Genomic DNA, 21753 nt, shown 5'->3' with positions numbered 1-21753 from the left:
GCATCCAGATACAGAAATAACAGAACAAAGGCTAGCAGACCAGAGAAGATTCATAGTAAGAAATAAAGTATTCACAGGAGTTGAGCTGGAAGAACTGCAAAGAGCAACACAGGCTCAAGATATGGAAGAAGAATTACCACCTGACAATGGCTTAAGAATGGCAACTCGAAGAAAGAAACAGAGGGTTTAATACTGGCTGCACAAGAACAGGCACTAAGAACAAATGCAATAAGAGCAAAAGTAGAAAAACCCACAACAAACAGCAAGTGCTGCCTTTGTAAAGAAGCAGATGAAACAGAGGACCACCTAATCAGCTTTGTAAAAAGATCGCACAGACTGACTACAAACAAAGGCATGACAAGGTAGCAGGGATGATACACTGGAACATCTGCAAAAAATACAAGCTACCTGTAGCCAAACATTGGTGGGACCATAAAATTGAAAAAGTTGAAGAAAATGAAGATGTAAAAATATTATGGGACTTCCGACTACAAACAGACAAACATCTGCCACACAATACACCAGATATAACTGTAGTCGAGAAGAAAGAAAAACAAGTTAAAATAATCGACACAGCAATACCAGGGGATAGCAGAAGAGAAGAAAAAGAAATAGGAAAAATCACAAAATACAAAGATCTACAAACGGAAATTGAAAGGCTGTGGCAGAAAAAGACCCAAATAATCCCAGTGGTAATTGGTGCCCTGGGTGCAGTTCCAAAAGACCTTGAAGAGCACCTCAACACCATAGGGGCCACAGAAATCACCATCAGCCAGTTACAAAAAGAAACTTGACTGGGAACAGCCTATATTCTGTGACGATATCTATAACAACTGACAATAAAATTCAGCCATCCCAGGTCCTTGGGAAGGACTCGATGTCTGGATAAAACAAACCAGTCAATAACACCTGTCTGTGTAAATAAATAATAATAACTAGCTGACCCCACACAGAGCATCTGTGCAGTTGTGTACTGAGCCTGTGACATCCCCCGCAGCTCACTCTCCCCCGTAGCTTGCTCGCTCTCCCCCGCCGCTCGCTCGCTCTCCCCCCCCGCCGCTCGCTCGCTCTCCCCCCACCGCTCACTCGCTCCCCCCCACCGCTCACTCGCTCTCCCCCCCCTGCCGCTCCCTCGCTCCCCCCCCCCCTGCAGCTCTCCCCATTGGGCGGGCCAGGGCCAGGCCATTCCACCACCACCTCCCATCTTATTCTCCCGGCTGGTAGGGCTTTGCCCGCCATCTGCCCACCTCCTCACCACTGCCATCATTTCTCCCCGCCACCTCCTCTTCCTGGCCGGCGGGGTTTCGCCCGCCATCCACCCACCTCTTCTGGCCGGAGGGACTTCGCTTGCCGGCCCTCCACCTCTGAATCCTGACCGCTACCATTATTTCTCTCCGCTTCAATGCTGGAACTCTTGAACGCTCTACAGCATCTGCGCGTTAGTACTTGATTGCTCCCCACACCTCAGAGATCTCCCCACCCTCACCTGAGCTGCACTCCTGCTCCTCCTCCATCCCGTTGCTTCCATCCTCCTCACCCTTCTTGGCCAAGCTGCAGCCCCCTATCCCCAGAGACCTCCTGCTCCTCCCTTCAGGAGCAGCAGCAGTGGTTGACTGGGCCATTCCTCGCTGCTGGCACCACCATGGCCGCTCGTTCCCCTCAGGCCGCTGACAGGCCCAGGCCCTTCCTTCTGTCTCTCTTCCCCCTCCCTTCTTTTTTTCTTTCTCTCTCCTCCACTCGCTCTTCTCCACTCTTTCTTCCCCTTCCCTTCATGTTTTTTCTTCCTCCCTCCCTCTCTATTATATATCTATAATAACAGCAACAACATTGATAATAAAATTCAGTCATCCCAGGTCCTTGGGAAGTACTCGATGTCTAGATAAAACAAACCAGTCAATAACATCTGTCTGACTGTGTAAATAAATAAATAAATTAACAATAACTGGTCTCATTTATTTCAATGGTGCTTAGTCATGACCACCATAGTCCGAATCCTGTCCAATGCTGTACTTGAGCCCTGTTCAATAGTACTGTCTCATGCCTAAAGGCCCTCATCAATGCAATCTTACAATTGGTGGTTTGAGAATCAGTGTGACATAGTGGCAAGAATGCTGGCCTAGAACTGGGGTGCCTGGCTTCTATCCTCAATCAGCCACTACGTTTACTGTCTAATCTTGGGCCAGTCACTCTCATTCTGCCTCACTGACTGCTCTGAGTTCCTTGAAGAAAATGAAAAAGGAGGGGGAAGCCCAAAGTCTCTGAATTAAACTATTCCTGGTCCAATGGGTTTCAGCTAGACCTTTACCAGAGATTTCATTCACAAGTCTTTTTTTTCAGCCTCTTCCAACTTTCGAGAGCCCTTGACAAAGGCCTAGCTGAAACATGTCAGACAAAGTTTTATTCAGAGGCATTTGCCGTTTCCTCTCCTTTTTAAATTTGGTTTCATGCCTTTCCTTTATTTGTTTGTTTGTTTGATTGACTGATTTATATACCACCCTTCCAAAAATGGCTCAGGGTGGTTTACATCAAGTTTTTCATTTCTCCTTGGAAGAAGGGCAAAATACGAATGTGATAAATATTTTTCATATATACTTAAACACTTGTTCACTTAAGAATTCACCTTCTTCCATGACATCAAGAACTTCCTGAATATTTCATCTATCATACTTGTACCCTGACCTTGCTTTGAAGGGTTCAGGGTGGTGCATATGGAGGTTGTCCCATTTTACTCTCATATTAACTCTATGATTAGGCCGCCTGGAGATGGTGGCCCAAATTTTGCATAGCCATAGGAGAGCAGAAGGAGGCAATACCCCTATAGAGATGCTGCAGCATACCTGCAGCGAAGGGCTCATTCCACAGCCGAGTGTGGGTGGAAGGGGCTGGAGAAGAGATTTTCACTTCTCTTCCCTCTCTCCAAAAGTCTTTTTTCACTTGCAGAAATATGTCCCTGAGGGTCGCAGAGAAAAACTAACAGGAAGCTAGCCCTTAAACAACACACCTCCATCCAACATGGGGATGGAGCAGGCTTGAAAAACGAGTGAGACCAAACTAATAAGACTTCAAACTGCAAGAGCCCATGTGGAAGGGTAAGAGGATAGTGTTCATGGACCTATTCTCTAGTAAAATTTTCAAATTTTAAAAAATCTACAACTATCCCCAGTAGTTTGTTCTACTGCCTATCTCAGCTCAAAATTATCTCTAAAGATATAGACTGCAAAATCATAAAAATGTGTCAGACTGATCGCCACTGACAAGCAGCAAGCTATTACAAGCTACCTATAATGTACTGAAAAACACATACACTCACACACATTAAGAGGGGCTGTATTTGCAAGATAATTTAAAGGAACTCCATCTGGTACAAATTAAGAGAAATATACAAAGCATTCACACACAGAGACAACTGTGCATGCACTGTGATTTCCTGCTGTCTTAAGGTCCAAGGTCTAGACACCCGAACAAGGTGACTGACTCATGTACATGGAAAGCATCAAAGGAAGAAGGCTACATGCCAAAACTTGCTTAATTCAAAGCAAGATTCCTTAGAGAACAGCAACTCTAAAACTTGTGGCAAGAGCAGTTTTTGACAGAAGCACCCCAAGTTAAGAGCCCACACTGAGAGGTTATGCAGTACTCTCACCTGCCTAGAAGCCATGTATCCTAATGCTAGATTGGTGGAGGCTGACTGTGATTGTTGCTTAATGACGACAGAAAAGCACTCTGCATATGGCTTTAAGGAGTTCAGATTTTCAGTCTGCAGGTGCAGAGAAAACCAACATGGCTATTATGGTACTAGTAAGATGCCCATCTTGATGCCAGGGGGCATTCAAGTGGACGAAAGGCAAATGTATTGCAAAAACTTCTAGGAAAGGGGGGCAATGTGTCTCTTGTGTGCTCTGCAAACAGAAGCAGCACCTCTCTATGGGATCCCTACTGGGGAAAGCAAGATTGCTTAAGGAGGGCTAGGCTTTCCCCACTTCTCACCTATGTCCTAGATTGCAATATATGATTGCCTCTGAATATCAATTGCTGGGGAGCAACAGCAAAGGAGAACTATTTGCTTATAAGTATTACAGGTTGGGTATCGCTTATCCGGGCTGCTTGGGACCAGATAAACTCTGGATTTTGGAATCGTCCATAAACAGTGAGTAGGAACTCTCGCGAGAGCACGCAAGAGTTCCACCGTGGGGGGGGGGATGTTGGTGGCAAGGTGGAGGTGGGCAAGCAGAGGAGGCAGGAGGCACCACTGGTGGCGAGGAGGTAGCCGAGCGGAGAGGTGGTCGAGCAGAGGAGGCAGGAGGCACTGGTGGCAGTGGTGGGGGTGAGCGGGCGGCGGGGCAACCCTGGCCCTGAGGAAGGCAGCTTGACTGCATTTTTAAAGTGAGCAGAGGTGGGGGGTTTGGTTTTGTTTTGTTTAAGGCTGTGGTGTCAGGATTTTGGAGCATTCCGGATTTCGGGTGTCCAGATAAAGGATACCCGAGCTGTAAAATGTGCCAGAGCCATCCAGCTGGCCTCTTGGGAAAACAAGATGCTGGACTGGACTGAATTTTGGCCTGATCCCACACGGCTCTTAAACTTTGGGGCAGCTAAATTTCGATATTCTGTTATATTCCTACAGAACAAAAAGTTAGCAAGTTCTAGAACAGGGGTGGGCAAACTTGTTTATTGTGGCTGAAGAAGATGGGAGTTGTAGTTCAACAACAGGTGGAGGGCCAGGTTTGCCAACCCCCATTCTAGAAGATTTACAATAAGGAGAGGGAGGTTATTCTTTAGCTAGATATATCCATGCACATGCAGTTAACATTACAACAAAGATGCTTTGAGTCCAAGTGCTGATGAACCCTGACTGGCTAAGGCCCTTATACAAGCAATAGAAAACCATGAACACCTAAATTATACACAAATACACATAAAAGAACAAACCACTCCTCTTAGGGTGTACCCTAACCAACAATTTTCCACATGGCCAGCCAAACAGTAACCAGCTTTTTGTTCTGCAAAAATGCTGACCCATGCGAAACAGATACATTTGCAAACCCCTCAAGACTACAGATTTAAAATATAGTTGCCTTCTAGACTGTAACATGAGGCCAAGAACACAAATCAGTACTAGAACACCGTTCTGCTTGGACTATATCTCTGGCCACAAAGGAACTAAATTAAGCATGTCTCCCATGCAACACCTTTTCTTAATTGGACTTTGAGCATTTTAAAAAAATGCCTACTTAGTCACGTTAGGACAGGCTTTTCCCACACTTATAGAAATTCCATCATAAAAGATGATAGAAAAATGCAGCAATACCTAAAATAAATCTGTATCACACTCCTGGATTTGGAAAGGGCCTTCCTATGCAGATTTAGTTACCTTGGCATAAACATCCCTGGTTTAATTACAATATAAATGTAATAATAATAATAATACTAACAACAACTGAAAAAAATAACTGAGCACATGAACCAAAAAAATAATGAAGCAAAAAATAACTGAGCACATGAACCAAACAACTACCAGGCTTCGACTTCCAACTCTAAAAACAGTTGCCAAAAAAGAACTTGCTCAGGCATTAAAAGATATAAATGCTGCACTTGCAGAAATAACAACCAATAATTTGCAAGAAACAAACCAACTAATGTACAGTGCAGGAACAATAACAACACAAGAGCTCGGATATAAGATCAATGGACCTGTAAAAAAAGATAGTACATCACCTAAATGGAAGATTAGATTAGAAAATAAAATCTCCAGGCTTAAATCAGATGCTAGTAAATCGAAAGATATGAAAGACAAGAAGCTGAAGAATGAAAACACCAAACAGTATCTGTTCCAAAAATACTACCTAGATTCAAGGAAAATTAGAGAAGTCCTGGAAATAATAAAGCAGCAAATAACAGCAGTGTCAAAGAAGATTAGCAGATACGAAGCCAGAATTACACAACACTGGCAGAATCTCCAATTCCAGTCGAATCAGAGACGTTTCTACCAAAGCATAGAAGGAGAAACTGCAAGAAACGTAGAAACACCAAATAAAGAAGAAACAGTGCAATTCTGTGGGAAATTATGGGACAATCCAATAGATTATAATAAAAAAGCATGCTGGGTGAAAGAGGTTGAAAAATGTAACCAACAAATGCAAGATCTAATAACAACACCGGAATTAATAAGTGAAAGAGCAAAGAAAATTAAAAACTGGACTGCTCCAGGCGACGATGAACTACATGGCTTTTGGCTTAAACACCTAACAAGCCTTCATAAACAACTATCAAAACAGTTCAATCACATTTTGCAAGGAGGTGATATTGAACAATGGCTAACAACTGGGAAAACTCATCTCATCATGAAAGACCCAGCAAAAGGTGCAGTTCCAAGTAATTATAGACCCATAACATGTCTGCCAACCATGTTCAAATTATTAACTGGAATAATAGCAGATGAAGTAATGCCACACTTAATAACTAACAAACAGCTTCCAGTTGAACAGAAAGGAAATTGCCCGAACACCAGAGGCACAAAAGACCAGCTGCTGATTGACAAAATGATTTTAGAAAATTGCAAGAGAAGAAAAACCAATCTAAGTGTTGCATGGATTGACTACAAGAAAGCCTTCAACTCATTGCCTCACACATGGACACTAAAATGTTTAGAAACAACTAGTGTCAGCAAAAACATTCAGATATTTATAAAAAAAAGCAATGAGCATGTGGAGTACACAGTTAACAATCAATGGCGAGACACTTGGACAGGTTAGCATTAGAAGAGGCATTTTCCAAGGGGACTCACTATCCCCTCTGTTGTTTGTAATCGCCATGACTCCATTTTCACAAATACTAAACAAAATAGGCCTCGGATACCAAACATCTACAACATCAAGTCAAATCAACCATCTGCTATACATGGACGATCTGAAGTTGTATGGAAAGTCCCAGTCAGAAATCGAATCACTGCTAAACACTGTCCGTATATTCAGTAGCGATAGAAATGGAGTTTGGACTAGACAAGTGTGCTGCATTAATAATGAACAGAGGGAAAATAAGAAAAACAGAAGGAATAGAACTGCCCAATGGAAGCAACATCAAGAATCTGGAAGAGAAAGAACATTACAAATACTTGGGCATTCTCCAGGCTGATAACATTGCAAATACTGAAGTTAAAAGAAAAATTGGAGGTGAATACATCAGGAGAGTTAGAAAAATCCTAAAGTCCAAACTTAATGGCGGGAACACCATACAAGCCATAAACACCTGGGCTATATCTGTTATCAGATACACTGCAGGAATAATAGACTGGACCCAGGCAGAGTTAGAGATGCTAGATCGTAAGATCAGGAAAATCATGACCATCAATCATGCTCTGCACCCCCGCAGTGATGTAGATAGGCTCTACCTCCCTCGCAGCTCAGGTGGAAGAGGAATGCTGCAAGTCCATCAAACAGTAGAGGAGGAGAAAAGAGGCCTTGAAGAATATATCAAGGACAGTGAAGAAGATGCACTTCAAATGGTCAATAACGAGAAACTATTCAACACCAATGAAACAAAGCAGGCCTACAAGAAAGAACAAGCGTGGTGTAGTGGTTAGAGTGCTGGACTATGACTGGGGAGACCTGAGTTCAAATCCCCAATTCAGCCATGCAACTAGCTGGGTGACTCTGGGCCAGTCACTTTTCTCTCAGCCTAACCTACTTCACATGGTTGTTGTGAAAGAGAAACTCAAGTATGTAGGTATGCCACCTAATGGCGCAGTGGGGAAGTAACTTGCCTAGGGAGCAAGAGGTGGTTGGTTCGAATCCCCGCTGGTATGTTTCCCAGAATATGGGAAACATCTATAACAGGCAGCAGTAATATAGGAACATGCTGAAGGACATCATCTCATACTGCGCAGGAGGCAATGGCAAACCTCTCCTGTATTCTACCAAAGACAACCACAGGGCTATATGGTGGCCAGGAGTCAACACCAACTCGATGGCACACTTTACCTTTACCTTTCATAATAGGTTAAATAGACAGCAAACTATGGGATGAGCAGACGTTCTTTACTCTCCCTTTTTGCTTCCTCCTGTCAGAGACTCTGGGATTTGAATCAGGAATTTTATGTCATCAGGGTGGGACATAACCAAGTGAACCTAGCCAAGTGAACTATGTTATTCCGTATGAGCTCAGAGTTCTATTTAGGCAGAGAAGGGAAAGGGGAGAATTCAACATCGGCCCTATAAGTGGCAGGAAGTATGAATGGCCAGGCCTTTGGTGGCTAACCTGCCTTTGTCTGTTGCATTCCAGCTCAAGATCTTGATCTGGTCTCAACAGCAGCTCAAATCCAGGCACCCAGGAACCAAGGTCAAAGATCCTGGACTGAAGAATATACACACTGAGGATCCAGATTTAGTTACAGTTGTCTATAGCCCCAACCTGTTCTCAATATGCTTGTTGCAGGATGAAAGTATGCCATCTCTGATGGCTGAAGTTTGCAGTTCAAAGAGAAACCCAATGCCTTGTGATGGTCTCAATATAGTAAGCAAAAGGGAAATAACCTTGAAATTGCTTGCTAGTATGTACAGAAAAACAAAAACAAAAACACACAACCCAATGGTATCTTAATTATATAAACTCTTAATCCCTGGTGATCTCAGCTGCCGAAACTTTAAAGGGTTAATTATCTTATGTAGCAAAGGAGATGACTTTGCTGTTCTACTAAGAATAGAAGCAGAGGAAAGGTATGAGCTAACTCTGGAGTGGGAGTACTTTCACTGTGATGCACAGAAAGCCAAGAGATCAGATATAGCAACAGATCGCTGTTTTATGGCAATACACATTGTTTGGTTGATATTTCTAATAAAGCAGTTGTCTGAAGAGAAAAAAGATCTCTCAGAATCTTCAGGGAAGTCACACTATTGGGATCTGAATCTGCAACAACAGGTGTGTACTTGGTTGCAATGCCCCATTTCTCCCTCCTTGCTCCAGGAACTTCTTTTGCAAAAGTTCCTACATAAGATTATCTCAGTTCTTGAACCGGTCCTTCGCTGCAATAAGGTTTTTGCATTAAACATTTCTTACTGATAGCAAGTGGGGGAGGCTTGTACTCCTAGAATGCTGCTCCGAGTTTGGAAAAGCAACTTTTTGTCATGGCCTAGGATGTGTGTTGCCCTGAAATCTCTGCAAGTTTTTAAAGAGGCAAAAAGGACTAGGTGTGATGTCAATTGAAGTCAGCATAAATGACAGTCATTATGACTAAGAGAATGTGATTATATTATCAGACATCCAACATCCTCTTCAGACAAAGAGTTAATTAGGCTCTACTCCACCAAGTCAATTTGAAGCATTTGTCCTAGTAGCATTATCTTAATTATTCCTCATCAGAATGATAACACTTCCTACTGTGAACTAACATCCTTATGTAAACAAAATTACAGACTCCCTAGTCCTGAAATATAATCCTTTGTCAAAACTCTCTTGTGTAAAGACTCTTAAAGCATAGCCAATTGAAACACAACAGAAGCACTCGCCCCATCCTGTTTGTCCTGGGAGGTTTAAGCACTACTACTACCTCTAGTATCTTCTATTTAAAATAGATTCCATTCTGTGAATCCCATCCCAAGTGGGAAATATACAAAGACAAAATGTTATGTTATGACTGTAAAGAAGCATATGGCATGAATGGTAAAAATCTAAGGTAGGGGATGAATGGGCAACAACCCACCACACCCCAATATTCTGTTTGTATATCATCTTACATTTTCTATCTCTGTCACAACATCTACTGTGTTGCACAGTTCATAAGATATCCTGTTACCATTTACCAGTAGTTGGTGCATCTCCCAGAAATCCCTTGTAAACCACTACTGGATTCCAGTTCTCCATTATGATTTCAGAGTTGCCCAAGAGCTTTGTGGTGAAAATAATTCATTGGGGTTTTTTTTGAGACCTAAAGCAGCCATTTCCTGAGTTTAGCTTTGGCAATGTTTGTCTAAGCTGTATCTCATTGGATAAATTTGTTTACAAATATCACCAGCAAGTGTGTATGTAGATAGATAGATAGATAGATAGTGTGTGTCTGTCTGTCTGAAAATCTCCCACTGCTTTTGAGCTATTTGAGTGCCAACTCCTCAGAACCACACCTACAAGATTAAATTGAAAATGGTGATTGGACCTTTTTCATAAACATCTATGCTGATTTCAGATGCCAAGTATAGATTTCATCACCAGCCAATCAAATCCAGTGGGCATGTATGAAGAATCCAGCAGAATACAGATGCAATTCAATATATGGAAAAATATAAAACCAAGCATCTTTTGCTTTCATTATTCAGACTTAATAATATTTAAAATTATTAATTTTAATATTAATATTAAAAATAATATTTCTTGTCAAAACTCACCAGTAAGAACTGGGTGAACTCTGCATACGTTAGGCGCCTTTTCCGATCTTTTCCAAAATGCAGCTGCACAAACTCCGAATTCCAGTTAAATGGAATATGCTGGTGAATTGTGGTCTGGCCAAAAACCTGTTTAACATCCTCTAAAAAAAGAAGAGTAGAGTAGAGTAGAGTAGAGAGAAGAGAAACAGTAGTTATAATCCAGAATTTCCCAAGTCATAAGAATGATATGCAAGTTATTATAATTGTGCATGCCCAATGTGTTACTTCAAGCAGAACTTGCCATCTTTGCTTTATAGGCATCATTCTACTTATTATTCCAACATGTCTTGGCTTTAAAAATGTCTGAGAATAGCAGCTCACAGTAGTACTATTTGATTAAATACAAACTATGTTTCCATATCTCAAAATTATATGAGTATTTCAAAGTGAAGCTAAAAGGTTTCTTCAGTGTGCTTTTTAAAGTTAGGGCTGGCTGGTTTTTTACAGTGTGCACATTGGATTATATAGTGCAGCTATCTGATCAGATCACGTATTTACTGCTTTTATTGACTGCTTGTAAAAGTATGAAAGCGGGGTATCTCCTTTGCCCCGTATCTTTTATATATACCCTGTACTTCTTTCTCACTACAATTCATGGTTCACAAATTCCTATACAAGCTCAATAGACTGGATCTTAAATTTTTCCTTCTTCCTTCACTGAACTCACCACTCATTTATCTACAACAATTTCACCAATTTGATCCCTTATTCTATGGATATACTACATGATTCAGATACAGAGATCGTTCATGCCCCATGAACAAAATTTATAGTGTTTTAGCCTTTTATTTAACTGTCAGTTACTATAACAACTATAACTCCTCTCCCTGTACTGTTCTTTGCTTCCCACTACATCTTCTCAGGACCAGCTCATCCATGAGGCTGTCTGAGGAAATGACCTCAGGCAGCAGACTGAAGGGGTTGCAGACTGGCAGGGTAGGGGGCGGATATCCTACACCTACCCTGGGCCTGCCACCTCCAGCATCTCCCCTTACCCATTAGTCATCATTGCTGCTGCTCCCACTCCCTGGATTTTATAAAAAGGAAGAGAAGAACGGAGAAGAGCAAAACGGTGGGAAAGAACCTACCACTCTAGAGAACTGCTCTATTTTCATGCTAGTTCTTCATTCCCTGCTTCCTTTTTTAAATCCAGAGAGCAGGAGAGGGAGCAGCAGCATCACTAGCAGACCACCAGGTAAGGGAATGGAAGAGGCATATGTCACTAGCGCCAGGTAAGGGAGGAGGGGATGTACAACCACCCAATAAAGAAAGAGAAGGGGGCATGTGCAGCCATGCAGCAGGGCACCACACAAGGACAGCATCTCATTGCACCACCTCATGTACTAGGGGCCAGCTTTGAATTCTCTGGGACCTAATGGACCAGCTTTGAATTCTCTGGGATCTAATGCCAGCTTTTTCAAAGATGGCCATCTGACGCAGGAAGAACTTTTTATCACCTGCCTCTTGCAGCAGATGTGCTACAAAACAAAGGATACTGAATTCCATACTTCTTTATTTGCTTTCATCTGGAAATGGTAAAACATAGTAGTCAGGAATGGCTAAGTTACAACTTGTACAGAAGCCGGAACACTGAGCAAACAATATGCTGATCCTGGATTATCACCTGGTATAGAAAAATGTATAAGCGATGGGAAACATTAACTTAAAAAATACTTCCATGCAATGTTAGCTCAGCTGTATAAGTACAAAAGCCTAAATATGGACCCCAGGCTGTCTTTTAACTCTACAATCCAGAGACGATTTGCCCAGAAGAAAGCAAATAAATCAATCAACAAGAAAACAAGAGGGAAAGGACAAAGTAAGAATGTTGGAGCTAGTTCCACCCCCTCTAAAGTTTGATGTCTGACTGGCCAGGGGTTTGTTTTTGATGGAGCAGTTTCAAGTTGTGCCTAGAGAGACAGTGGGTGGGGATTAGCTGCAGGTGAGTCACACAGCTTGTGGGAGGGGCCACATTCCTGAAGTGGCTCAGTTTGGAAGCAGCTCTTGAGAAGACAAGGCTCAGATCAGGGCAGCTTTGCTACCCAGAGTTTTGTGAACAGGAGTTTGCTAACAGATTTCAATCGAGTTTTGCGTGGAGTTTAGGGGGGAAGTGTGTGGGGAGGCACACAAGCAGTCCCCCTTTATCGCAAAGGAAACACCCAGCATGAGGAGAGGATGAGCTACCCTTCGAGGACAGAGCTTGAAACCTTTAATTAACTGACAACTACAGCGAAGATCTAGCTTTCAAGTAAACAAGCTCAATCAATAAAACCAGCTATGAAGGCAGAATACCAACAAGATAGTGAGTGCTCCCCAGTGTAGTACAGAGAGTGTTGCATGTATGATTATCTGCCTGAAGGGCAGAAATCATGGGTAGGTGCTTGGTGCAAAGAGCTCACAGCTTTCAGGGAACAAGTTCATTCCTTCGAAGTCAAGGTGGCTGACCTGGAGAAACTCAGGGAGGCAGAGAGGTGTGTGGATGAGACCATCAGGGATGTGATAGAGGCATCCCACTCCCAGGCTGACAGCTCCTCTGTTGTCATGGAGAATGAATGTCTCAGGGAAGGAGGACATCAGTCTTAGGAAGAGGGGAATGTGAATCCTTTGGTGATGTGCCTATATCCTCTCACCCATATCTTCCAGGGCTTGGGGGCCTCCTAGTAGTGGGTGAACTAATCTTTAGGGGTATAGAGATGGGTTTGTGTGTGACCCGAGTGTAGATGGCATGGTGACTTGCCTGCCTGGTGCAAAGGTTGTGGACATCGCACAGCGTTGCCCAGTTAACCCCTGCTAACTGGGCAAAGACGCACCTTTTTAACGTGGCGATTCTCTTTATTTAGCAGGGGGAGCATAACTGGCCCTATCAATCCCCAGCACACTACTGCCAATGACTGTTGCTGGTGTCTATCTTATGTTTCATTTTAGATTATAAGCCCTTTGGGGACAGGGATCCATCTTATTCATTCATTCTTTATGTAAACCACTTTGGAAATGTTTGTTGAAAAGCAGTATATAAATATTTGTTGTTGTCATCGTCTAAGGCTGTTAGGCAGTGCTGGGGAGGAGTCAGCTGCCATGGTGCATGTTGGTACCAACAATGTTTTTCGAGGCCACAAGGTCCCGGAAGCCAAATTGAGGCTGCAAGGTAGCATACTGATGTCTACGACCCCCAGGATAGCGTTGTCTGAAATGCTACCTGTTCCACACACAGGGTCAGCGAGACAGGTGGAGCTGAGGGGTCTCAATGTGTGGATGAGATGGTGGTGCCAGGTGGAGGAGTTTAGATTAGTCACTGGGATACATTTTGGGGCAAGTGAAGCCTGTCCACTTGAACCAAGATGGAACCAGACTGCTGATGCTTAAAATAAAAAAGGTCTCAGAGCAGCTTTTAAAATGACACCTGGGGGATTGCCAACAGAAACTGGTTCAGCAAGCAAAATCTCAAAAAGGTGCGGGGGTGCAAACATTTCAGATAAACCAGAAGAGGACAGAGTAGAACCAGGAGGAGAGCAGACAAAAACACATGGCAGCTTGTCCAAAAGGTGAAATGACAGTAAGGGAGATAGCACATGCCAGCTCCAGTAAGAGACTAGGCATATAGGTGTTTATATACAATGCAAGAAGTCTCCAAGCCAAGATGGGCAAGCTGGAGTGCTTGGTTGCTAATGAAAACATAGATATAGTGGGCATAATGGAAAGCTGGTACAATGGTGAGAACCAGTGAAATGCTGTTATTCCTGGATACAAACTCTACAGAAAGGACAGAGAGGGGTGGATTGGGGTGCAGTAGCACTGTATATTAAAGAAGGGATAGAATCCAACAAGCTAGAAAAACAAAGGAGGATAAGAGTTCTCCACAGAATCATTATGGGTGACAATACGAGGACTAAAAGGAAATGTGTTACTAGAGACATGCTATCGCTCTCCAGATCAAAACGCTGAGAATGACCTGGAGTCAGAGAAGCAAATCAGAGAGATGTCAAAGAGTAATGGATGACTTCAATTAGCCTCACATAGATTGGGCAAATTCATGTGTGGGTACTGACAGAGAGGCCAAATTTTTAGACATGCTAGATGACTGTGCCTTAGAGCAGCTGGTTGTAGAACCAACCAGAAAGAAGGAGACCTTGGACTTAAGCCCGAATGGTACCCTGGACCTGGTACAAGATGTCAGAGTTGCAGAACCATTGGGGAAACGTGACCACAGTGTGATCCAATTCAGCTTATATGTGAGTGAAGCATTAGCATGGAATGCCACCGCAGATGTGTTGGACTTCAGAAGAGGAAGCTTCTCAAAAATGTGGGGACTGGTTAAAAAAAAAAGTTGAAAGGGAAAGTCAGGAGGGTCAAGTTACTGCAGAAAGCCTGGAACTTATTTAAAACGACAATAGCAGAAGCTCAGTTGTAATGTATACCAAGAAGAAGGAAAGGTACCAGCAAGTTCAGGATGACATCAGCATGGCTAAAAAGTAAGAGTCATGGAAGCTATCAAAGGGAAGATGACTTCCTTCCTAAAATGGAAGCCCTGACCAAATGAAGAGAACAGAAAGGAACAAACTCTGGCAAAATAAATGCAAGGAGAGAATAAGGGATGGAAATAGAGAGTTTGAGGGGCATATAGCTATAAGTGTCAAGGGGGATAACAAAAACTTTTAAAAATGTAACAGAATCTGAAAACCTGCTAGGGAGGCGGTTGGACCCTTATATGATGAAGGCGTGAAAGGGATGCTTGAGGAGGATAAGAAGATTGCAGAGCAACTGAATGAGTTCTTTGCATCTGTCTTCAAGGTGGAGGACACGGAGCATATGCCTGCTTGGGAACTCAGGCTTGGAGGCTGAAGAACTGGGCCAATTTGAGGTCACAAGAGAAGATGTTCTAAAGTCTATGGAAAAACTAAAAATTAACAAATCACCAGGGCTAGATGGTATCCACCCAAGAGTTCTGAAGGAACTCAAATGTGAAATTGCTGATCTCCTGCCAAAAATATGTAACTTGTCCCTACCAATCAGACTCTGTACCAAAGATCTGAAAAGTAGCTAATATGACTCCAATTCTGAAAAGGGATCCAGGGGGGATCTGGAAAACTACAGGCCAGTTAGCTTAACTTCTGTGCCGGGTAAATTGATGGAACACATATTTAAGGACAAAGTTGTTAAACTGCAAGGGTTGGTCTTGCCTCACTAAGTTTTTGTTGTTATTTGATTCTGTCAACAGGCATGTGGACAAAGGTGATTCAGTTGACAAAGTATACTTGGACTTCCAAAAAACTTTTTACAGAGTTCCCCACCAAAGGCTCTTGGGTAAATGTAGCAGTCATGGGATAAGGGGACACGTTTGTGTGCAGACTGGTAACTGGCTGAAGGACAGGAAACAGAGAAACAATAAATGGACAGTTTTCACAATGGAGGGAAGTAAGAAGTGGGGTCCCTCAGGGATCTGTACTGGGTGCTCTTTAATGTGTTTATAAATGAACTAGAAGTTGGGGTAAGCAGCAAAGTGGCCAAATTTGCAGATGACACTAAACTATTTAGGATAGTGAAACCCAAAATAGATTGTGAGGAGCTCCAAAAGAATCTCTCCAAACTGGGTGAGTGGACGACAAAATGGCAAATGTGGTTCAGTGTAAGCAAGTGTAAAGTGATGCATATTCAGGCAAAGGACCCCAACTCCACATATATACTGATGGGGACTGCGCTGTCAGTGACTGACCAGAAGAGAGATCTTGGGGTCATGGTGGACAGCTCACTGAAAGTGTTGACTCAGTACATGGCAGCTGTCAAAAAGGCCAATTCCACTCACATCAATTTTATTCCGCCAAATCATTGGTTGACACCCAGACTAACGACATGTATGCCGAATAAGGTTTCATACACACACACAATAGGGAAGGGGCGATTTTCACTTATCACCCCTTCCAAAAATATGTCCCAAGGGCCCCACAACTTTCAGGGATATATTTTTGAGAGGCACTTTGTAAAGTGAAAGGGGGAGTAGCACAAAATTGCCTCCTTTCTTTTGTGTGTGAGAAACATCATTTAGCACATGCATGAGTAGTCTGGATGTCAGCCATTATTTAGAGCTGTTAACCAGAATTGTTTTTAAATGTACTGCTCTGGTTGGGTTCATCAGATATGGAAACAAATTCCCCTCATTTGTTGGACTCCCTTCTTGATGAAGTCAAGTACACGTTGTTTCAATAGAACACTATGAGAAAAATCTTGATTAGGTCATGAAGGTACTTTAAAAATATTCTTGTTCTGCAGAGCCAAGTAATCATATTGAAATTCTTATTATTTTTAGGAATCAATGAATGAATCTTTATCTCGATCACAGACCAGAGAAAGGAATAAAAACTAAATACAGCAATACTAACATAATGCTAATCTAATATTAATCAAACAGTTTAAGTATAACAACACAGTTAAAATATATTAAAGATTCCAATCAACTTATCTTCTGTCGAACCTTCCCTGCTGTAAAACAAAACTTTGCTAAAACACTGGCTCTAGAGCTGACTATGGGGTTGAGACAGCCTTGGTCGGCCTGATGGATGACCTTTACTGGGGAATCAACAGAGGGAGTGTGACTCTGCTGGTTCTTCTGGATCTCTCAGCGGCGTTCAATACCATCGACCATGGTATCCTTCTGGATCGCCTGGGGAGTTGGGGATAGGGAGCACTGCCTTGCAGCGGTTCCACTCCTATCTCTTGGGTAGATTCCAGATGGTGAAGCTTAGTGACAGTTGCTCCTCAAAACGGAAGCTGTTATATGGAGTCCCTCAGGGCTCCATTCTGTCACTAATGATTTTTAATATCTACATGAAACCGCTGGGTGAGGTCATCAGGAGGTTTGGTGCTGGATGTGATCAGTATGCTGATGACACCCAAATCTACTTCTCCTTTTCATCTTCAGGAAATGGCACTTATTCTCTAAATGCCTGCCTACAGGCAGTAATGGGCTGGATGAGGGATAACAAATTGAAACTGAATCCAAGCAAGATGGAGGTGCTCACTGCGGGGGCTCAGAATCTGAGGGATGTGTTAGATATTTCTGTGCTGGATGGGGTTACACTCCCCCAGAAGGAGCAGGTGTGCAGCTTGGGAGTACTCCTGGACCCAGGCCTCACCCTGGTATCTCAGGTGGAGGCCATGGCAAGGAGTGCTTTCTATCAGCTTTGGCTGATTCGACAGCTGCACCCATTCCTTGAAGAGGATGACCTCAAAACAGTAGTGCATCAGCTGGTAACCTCCCGGCTTGACTATTGCAATGCTCTCTATGTGGGGCTGCCTTTGTACGTAGTCCGGAAACTTCAGTTAGTTCAGAATGTGGCAGCCAGATTGGTCTCTGGGACAACCCGGAGAGACCATATTTTGCCTGTTGTAAAACAGTTACACTGGCTGCTGATATGTTTCAGGGCAAAATATAAAGTGCTGGTTATTACCTTTAAAGCCCTGAATGGCTTGGGTCCGAGTTATCTTAGAGAGCACCTTCTTCTACATGATACCCACCACACGTTTAAGTCATCTGAGGAGGTCCTTCTCCAGTTACCACCAGTTCGTTTGGTGGCAATTCAGAAGCGGGCCTTCTCTGTAGCTGCTCCTGGGCTGTGGAATGCACTCCCAGCAGAAATTCACAATCTGAATTCGTTACTGACCTTCAGGAGAGCCCTTAAGACCTATCTGTTTGGCCTGGCCTTTTAGGGTTTATAATTAGTTTTAATTGTTTTAATGCTGTAACCTGGTTTTCAGGGTTTTAATTATTCTGATTGTTTAATTGTGTTTTATAATGTTTTAATGGTTAATTGATATTTCACAGTTAAAATATAAACATTTCTGTTTTAACTGTTATTGGTTTTAATGGTTTTGTTTTAATTGTAAACCGCCCTGAGCCATTTTGGAAGGGCGGTATAAAAATTGAATGAATGAATGAATGAATGAATAAATAAATAAATAAATAAATAAATAAATGTAACATATCATTCATATCAGATAAAAGATAACTTACATAAAACATATGAGAACACATCTTTTTTAAAATGCAACAAATAATAACTACAAATATCTTTAGAAAAAATGGCCATAAAACAAAAAATGAGCTGTTATTTCAACCCTCCCTGTGTTACATGGACATAGACATTTTGCATATGGAACCTTTTTAAATCTTTCCTCAAGCACAGGTGTACACATTGCATCTGAACAGGCTAACAAAAAAACTTTATATTTGGGGGCAGTAATCTAATATTGCACGGAAAATGGCAATGGTAAACCCCCTCCTGTATTCTACCAAAGACAACCCCACAGGGCTCTGTGGTTGCCAGGAGTCGACACAGACTTGACAACACCCTTTACGTTTACCTTTAATCTGATCAAGGTACCTAGCAGAGCTGATCTTAGAAACTTGAGTGCTCAGCACCACAGACTTGGTCACATGGCTCAATTCAATTTGCTGTCTATGTCATTCATTCTCTGTTTAATCATTAATCTAGCCCTTTCATAGCTCATTGATATAAGAAAGTCTAAGGAGAAGCTGCAATGACATAATTTCCTTCCTAATGAATGTTTCCAGTAAGATTAAAATTTATCTAGTAATACCAAAGGAGCTAGGTCAGTAGAATGAAATTTTAACTTTAAGCACAATTCAAAAATACTAAGCCATTGACCCACTTCTGCAACACCCACTTCCAAGCGGAGTCCTGTGTTTGTGACACAACGTGGTGTCTGCAATAAGTTCCTCAAGAACATTGACTGTTGAGCTTCAGGTTTTGCAGGATTTGTATATGGACCAACTTGCCCCCCATACAGAAGCTATGTACTTTAGTTATGTCAAATCTTCAAAAAGCAAAAGCTGTGAACCTGACAGGGAAGAATAAGCTTCTACCCTGCCAATATGGTTAACAAATTATTACAAGAGACAGCGCTATCTTGTACTAAGCAAAGAGTACCAGGCAAATTGGAGATTTCATAAGTTAAATTGCATAATGGCATAAGTGGAGGCAGTCCTATATGCACCTATACCAAGGTTGCTTTTTCAAAGCTTTTGACAAGGTCCTTTTATATTAATCATAGTTAAAAGAGTCTGAAGAAGAAAGTAACGTAGAATTAGACTTGCAGCTCTGAATCCTATATTCAAGGTTGTAAGAAAATGAACACGGAAGAACAAATTTTCTTAAAAGACATTATGTACTTTGGAAGGCAATGAGGGAGAGAAAACATCTCACTCGCCTATGGTCCAGGGCTTGATGCTCAGGCTTGAGTTTCAAACTGCTTTAAAAAAAAATCCTTCTCTCCTACACACATGCCCCAGCTGCTCTGTCCCAAAGTGGGTTGGTACATATGACTTTGGGGAGGGGATGCTATGACTTTGGGAGGGCTAGATGTTCTGAGCTGATTCAGTCCAATCATGGGGCTTTTGGTGGCTTCCTATGCAGCACCAGCTGCCCAACCAGTGATCAGGGTAGCAGCTATCCGAAAACCACAGGGACACCCTTCACCACGAGGACCCCTACTAAATGAGCAAAGAGGCACCTTTTTAAAGTGGTGATTCTCTTTATTTTGCAGGGGAAGAGCTACTGGCCCTATCCATCCCCAGCACTTCATGCCTGCAGTGTCTGTTGCTGGTGTCTATCTTATGGGTTTGTTTGGTTTATGTGGTTTTTTGTTTTTTTTAAGCTTGTGAGCCCTTTGGGGATAGGGAGCCATTTTATTTATATCAATGTAAACCGCTTTGGAAACTTCTGTTGAAAAGCGGTGTATAAATATTCGTCGTTGTCACTAACCAAGACCGTTTCAGACCCAAAACTGGGTCAGAGGTCAGACTGAAATTGATGTAGAAAGAGACTGTCCTCTCTGAACTGCTGCCAACACCCTGCCCTCTCGCAAAGTGAGATCCTCCACCAGTCAATAGATGAAAAACGGTTAGGGTTCACTAAGGGAGAGAGGCCTTACAACCATCGGTTTCAAGGAAGCTGGGTCAACCCCCAGCAGCACCTGCCGAACCCAACCATCTGCAACTTCTTGGCTAGGTATTATCAGTTAAAATGAGCAAGAGTCAGATATACAGATGGTTAATCATACTCTCTCTAAGCACCATATCTTCACCTTGGTTTGCAATAATAAACTCATTCAAGCAATTGTAACCAGATAGATAGAGTTCTAGGAACACTCTGCCTTTGTATAAAATTTAAACTGGATTTGAGGTAAGAGTGACTGCAAGTGATTTTATTATATCTGCAAGGTCCTTAAACAAATCACTGTGGGCTACTGAAGATTATACTCTTGGGGGCCAGAATGGAGAATGTCCTCTATTTATTCAGAAGAGCTCCCTTGCACAGATACAATAATACCTTCTTCACCATCACAAGCATTGAGCGGGCTTTCAAATGGGCTTGTAGCCAGTAATTGGTCACTCCTGCCAAGTTTTTCTCCATCTGCACTGGAGTTGTCATCCAAATTGCTTCACCATCCCAAGCTCCCAGGGAGCTGATCTGGCTATCAGCAATGGGAGAAGATGGCTAGGAGCAACCATACAGGCAGCCTGAGCCATCTCTACATTCCAGAGTCCTTTATGGTTCTGCTCTTCTAAAAGTCTAGCTTGAGCCTAGCTAAGCAACATTGTAAATGAGGAGGGTGAGTTTCCCCCAAAATTGTTTTGAACCATTTAGACTGATAAGTGAACGGAGTCCATTATTTTCTCTGTGCTTAGTCTGCACCTCGAAAGTTAACACTCATCAGAAGACCTTCTTGCAGTGGCTATAATTTGCAGCTTGCACTTTCACAAAACAGTTAACATTCCTATCGCTGTAGTGTGTGTTCAAAGACAAGTCCAACTTTTTGAATCGGTATGAAATGTTTACATGATTGCACAAATGCCTCAATAACATGCACAATTCCCCCGTAGAATATAATGTTAAGTAGAAGCATTAAGGTAAGAACATATGCATTCTATCAGCTCAACCTCCATTCATTTAAATGGACTTGTGTTGTTTCCTGTGCAAGCCTCTTTCAAATTAATAAGGCTACATAGCCGGGATGCCTGGTGGATGTGTAACTCTGATTTTGGGATTGAATTCGTAGAATGCCTTGGCATCCAAAGTCATGCAGGCACAACCAAGGTACAAATGGAACTTCCTGTAGAAATGCCCAGTCCAGATAATCCTTGCATGTGTGCAAGTTTTGATGCACACAAAACATGCTTAAGGTATTTCCCATTTACTACAATATAAAAAGGGGTATACTTCTCAAATTGTCTCAAAGGCTGCATTTATATATGTACTAACTCAATAAGTCCATTGTTTTCTGAAAACAGAAAAGTGTTTTCTTTCCATTTTGACCTATAATATAGTAC

The 21753-nt window shown here is 42.4% G+C and overlaps 1 protein-coding gene across 2 annotated transcripts in view; it reads right to left on the bottom strand.

The window, feature by feature from the left end:
- Positions 1–21753, bottom strand: part of SLC25A13 (solute carrier family 25 member 13) — a 187097-nt gene that overhangs the window by 75731 nt on the left and 89613 nt on the right. For both annotated transcript variants that reach the window (XM_053262710.1, XM_053262709.1), the window contains one exon: positions 10371–10510. In XM_053262710.1, the coding sequence (XP_053118685.1) occupies positions 10371–10510 (140 nt within the window). The remainder of the gene's footprint in view (positions 1–10370; positions 10511–21753) is intronic.

This window comes from Hemicordylus capensis, chromosome 6 (genome assembly GCF_027244095.1).
Source record: "Hemicordylus capensis ecotype Gifberg chromosome 6, rHemCap1.1.pri, whole genome shotgun sequence".
Taxonomy (NCBI): domain Eukaryota; kingdom Metazoa; phylum Chordata; class Lepidosauria; order Squamata; family Cordylidae; genus Hemicordylus; species Hemicordylus capensis.
Note: the sequence above shows the minus strand (reverse complement) of the source record. Positions and strands in the feature narration are given on the sequence as shown.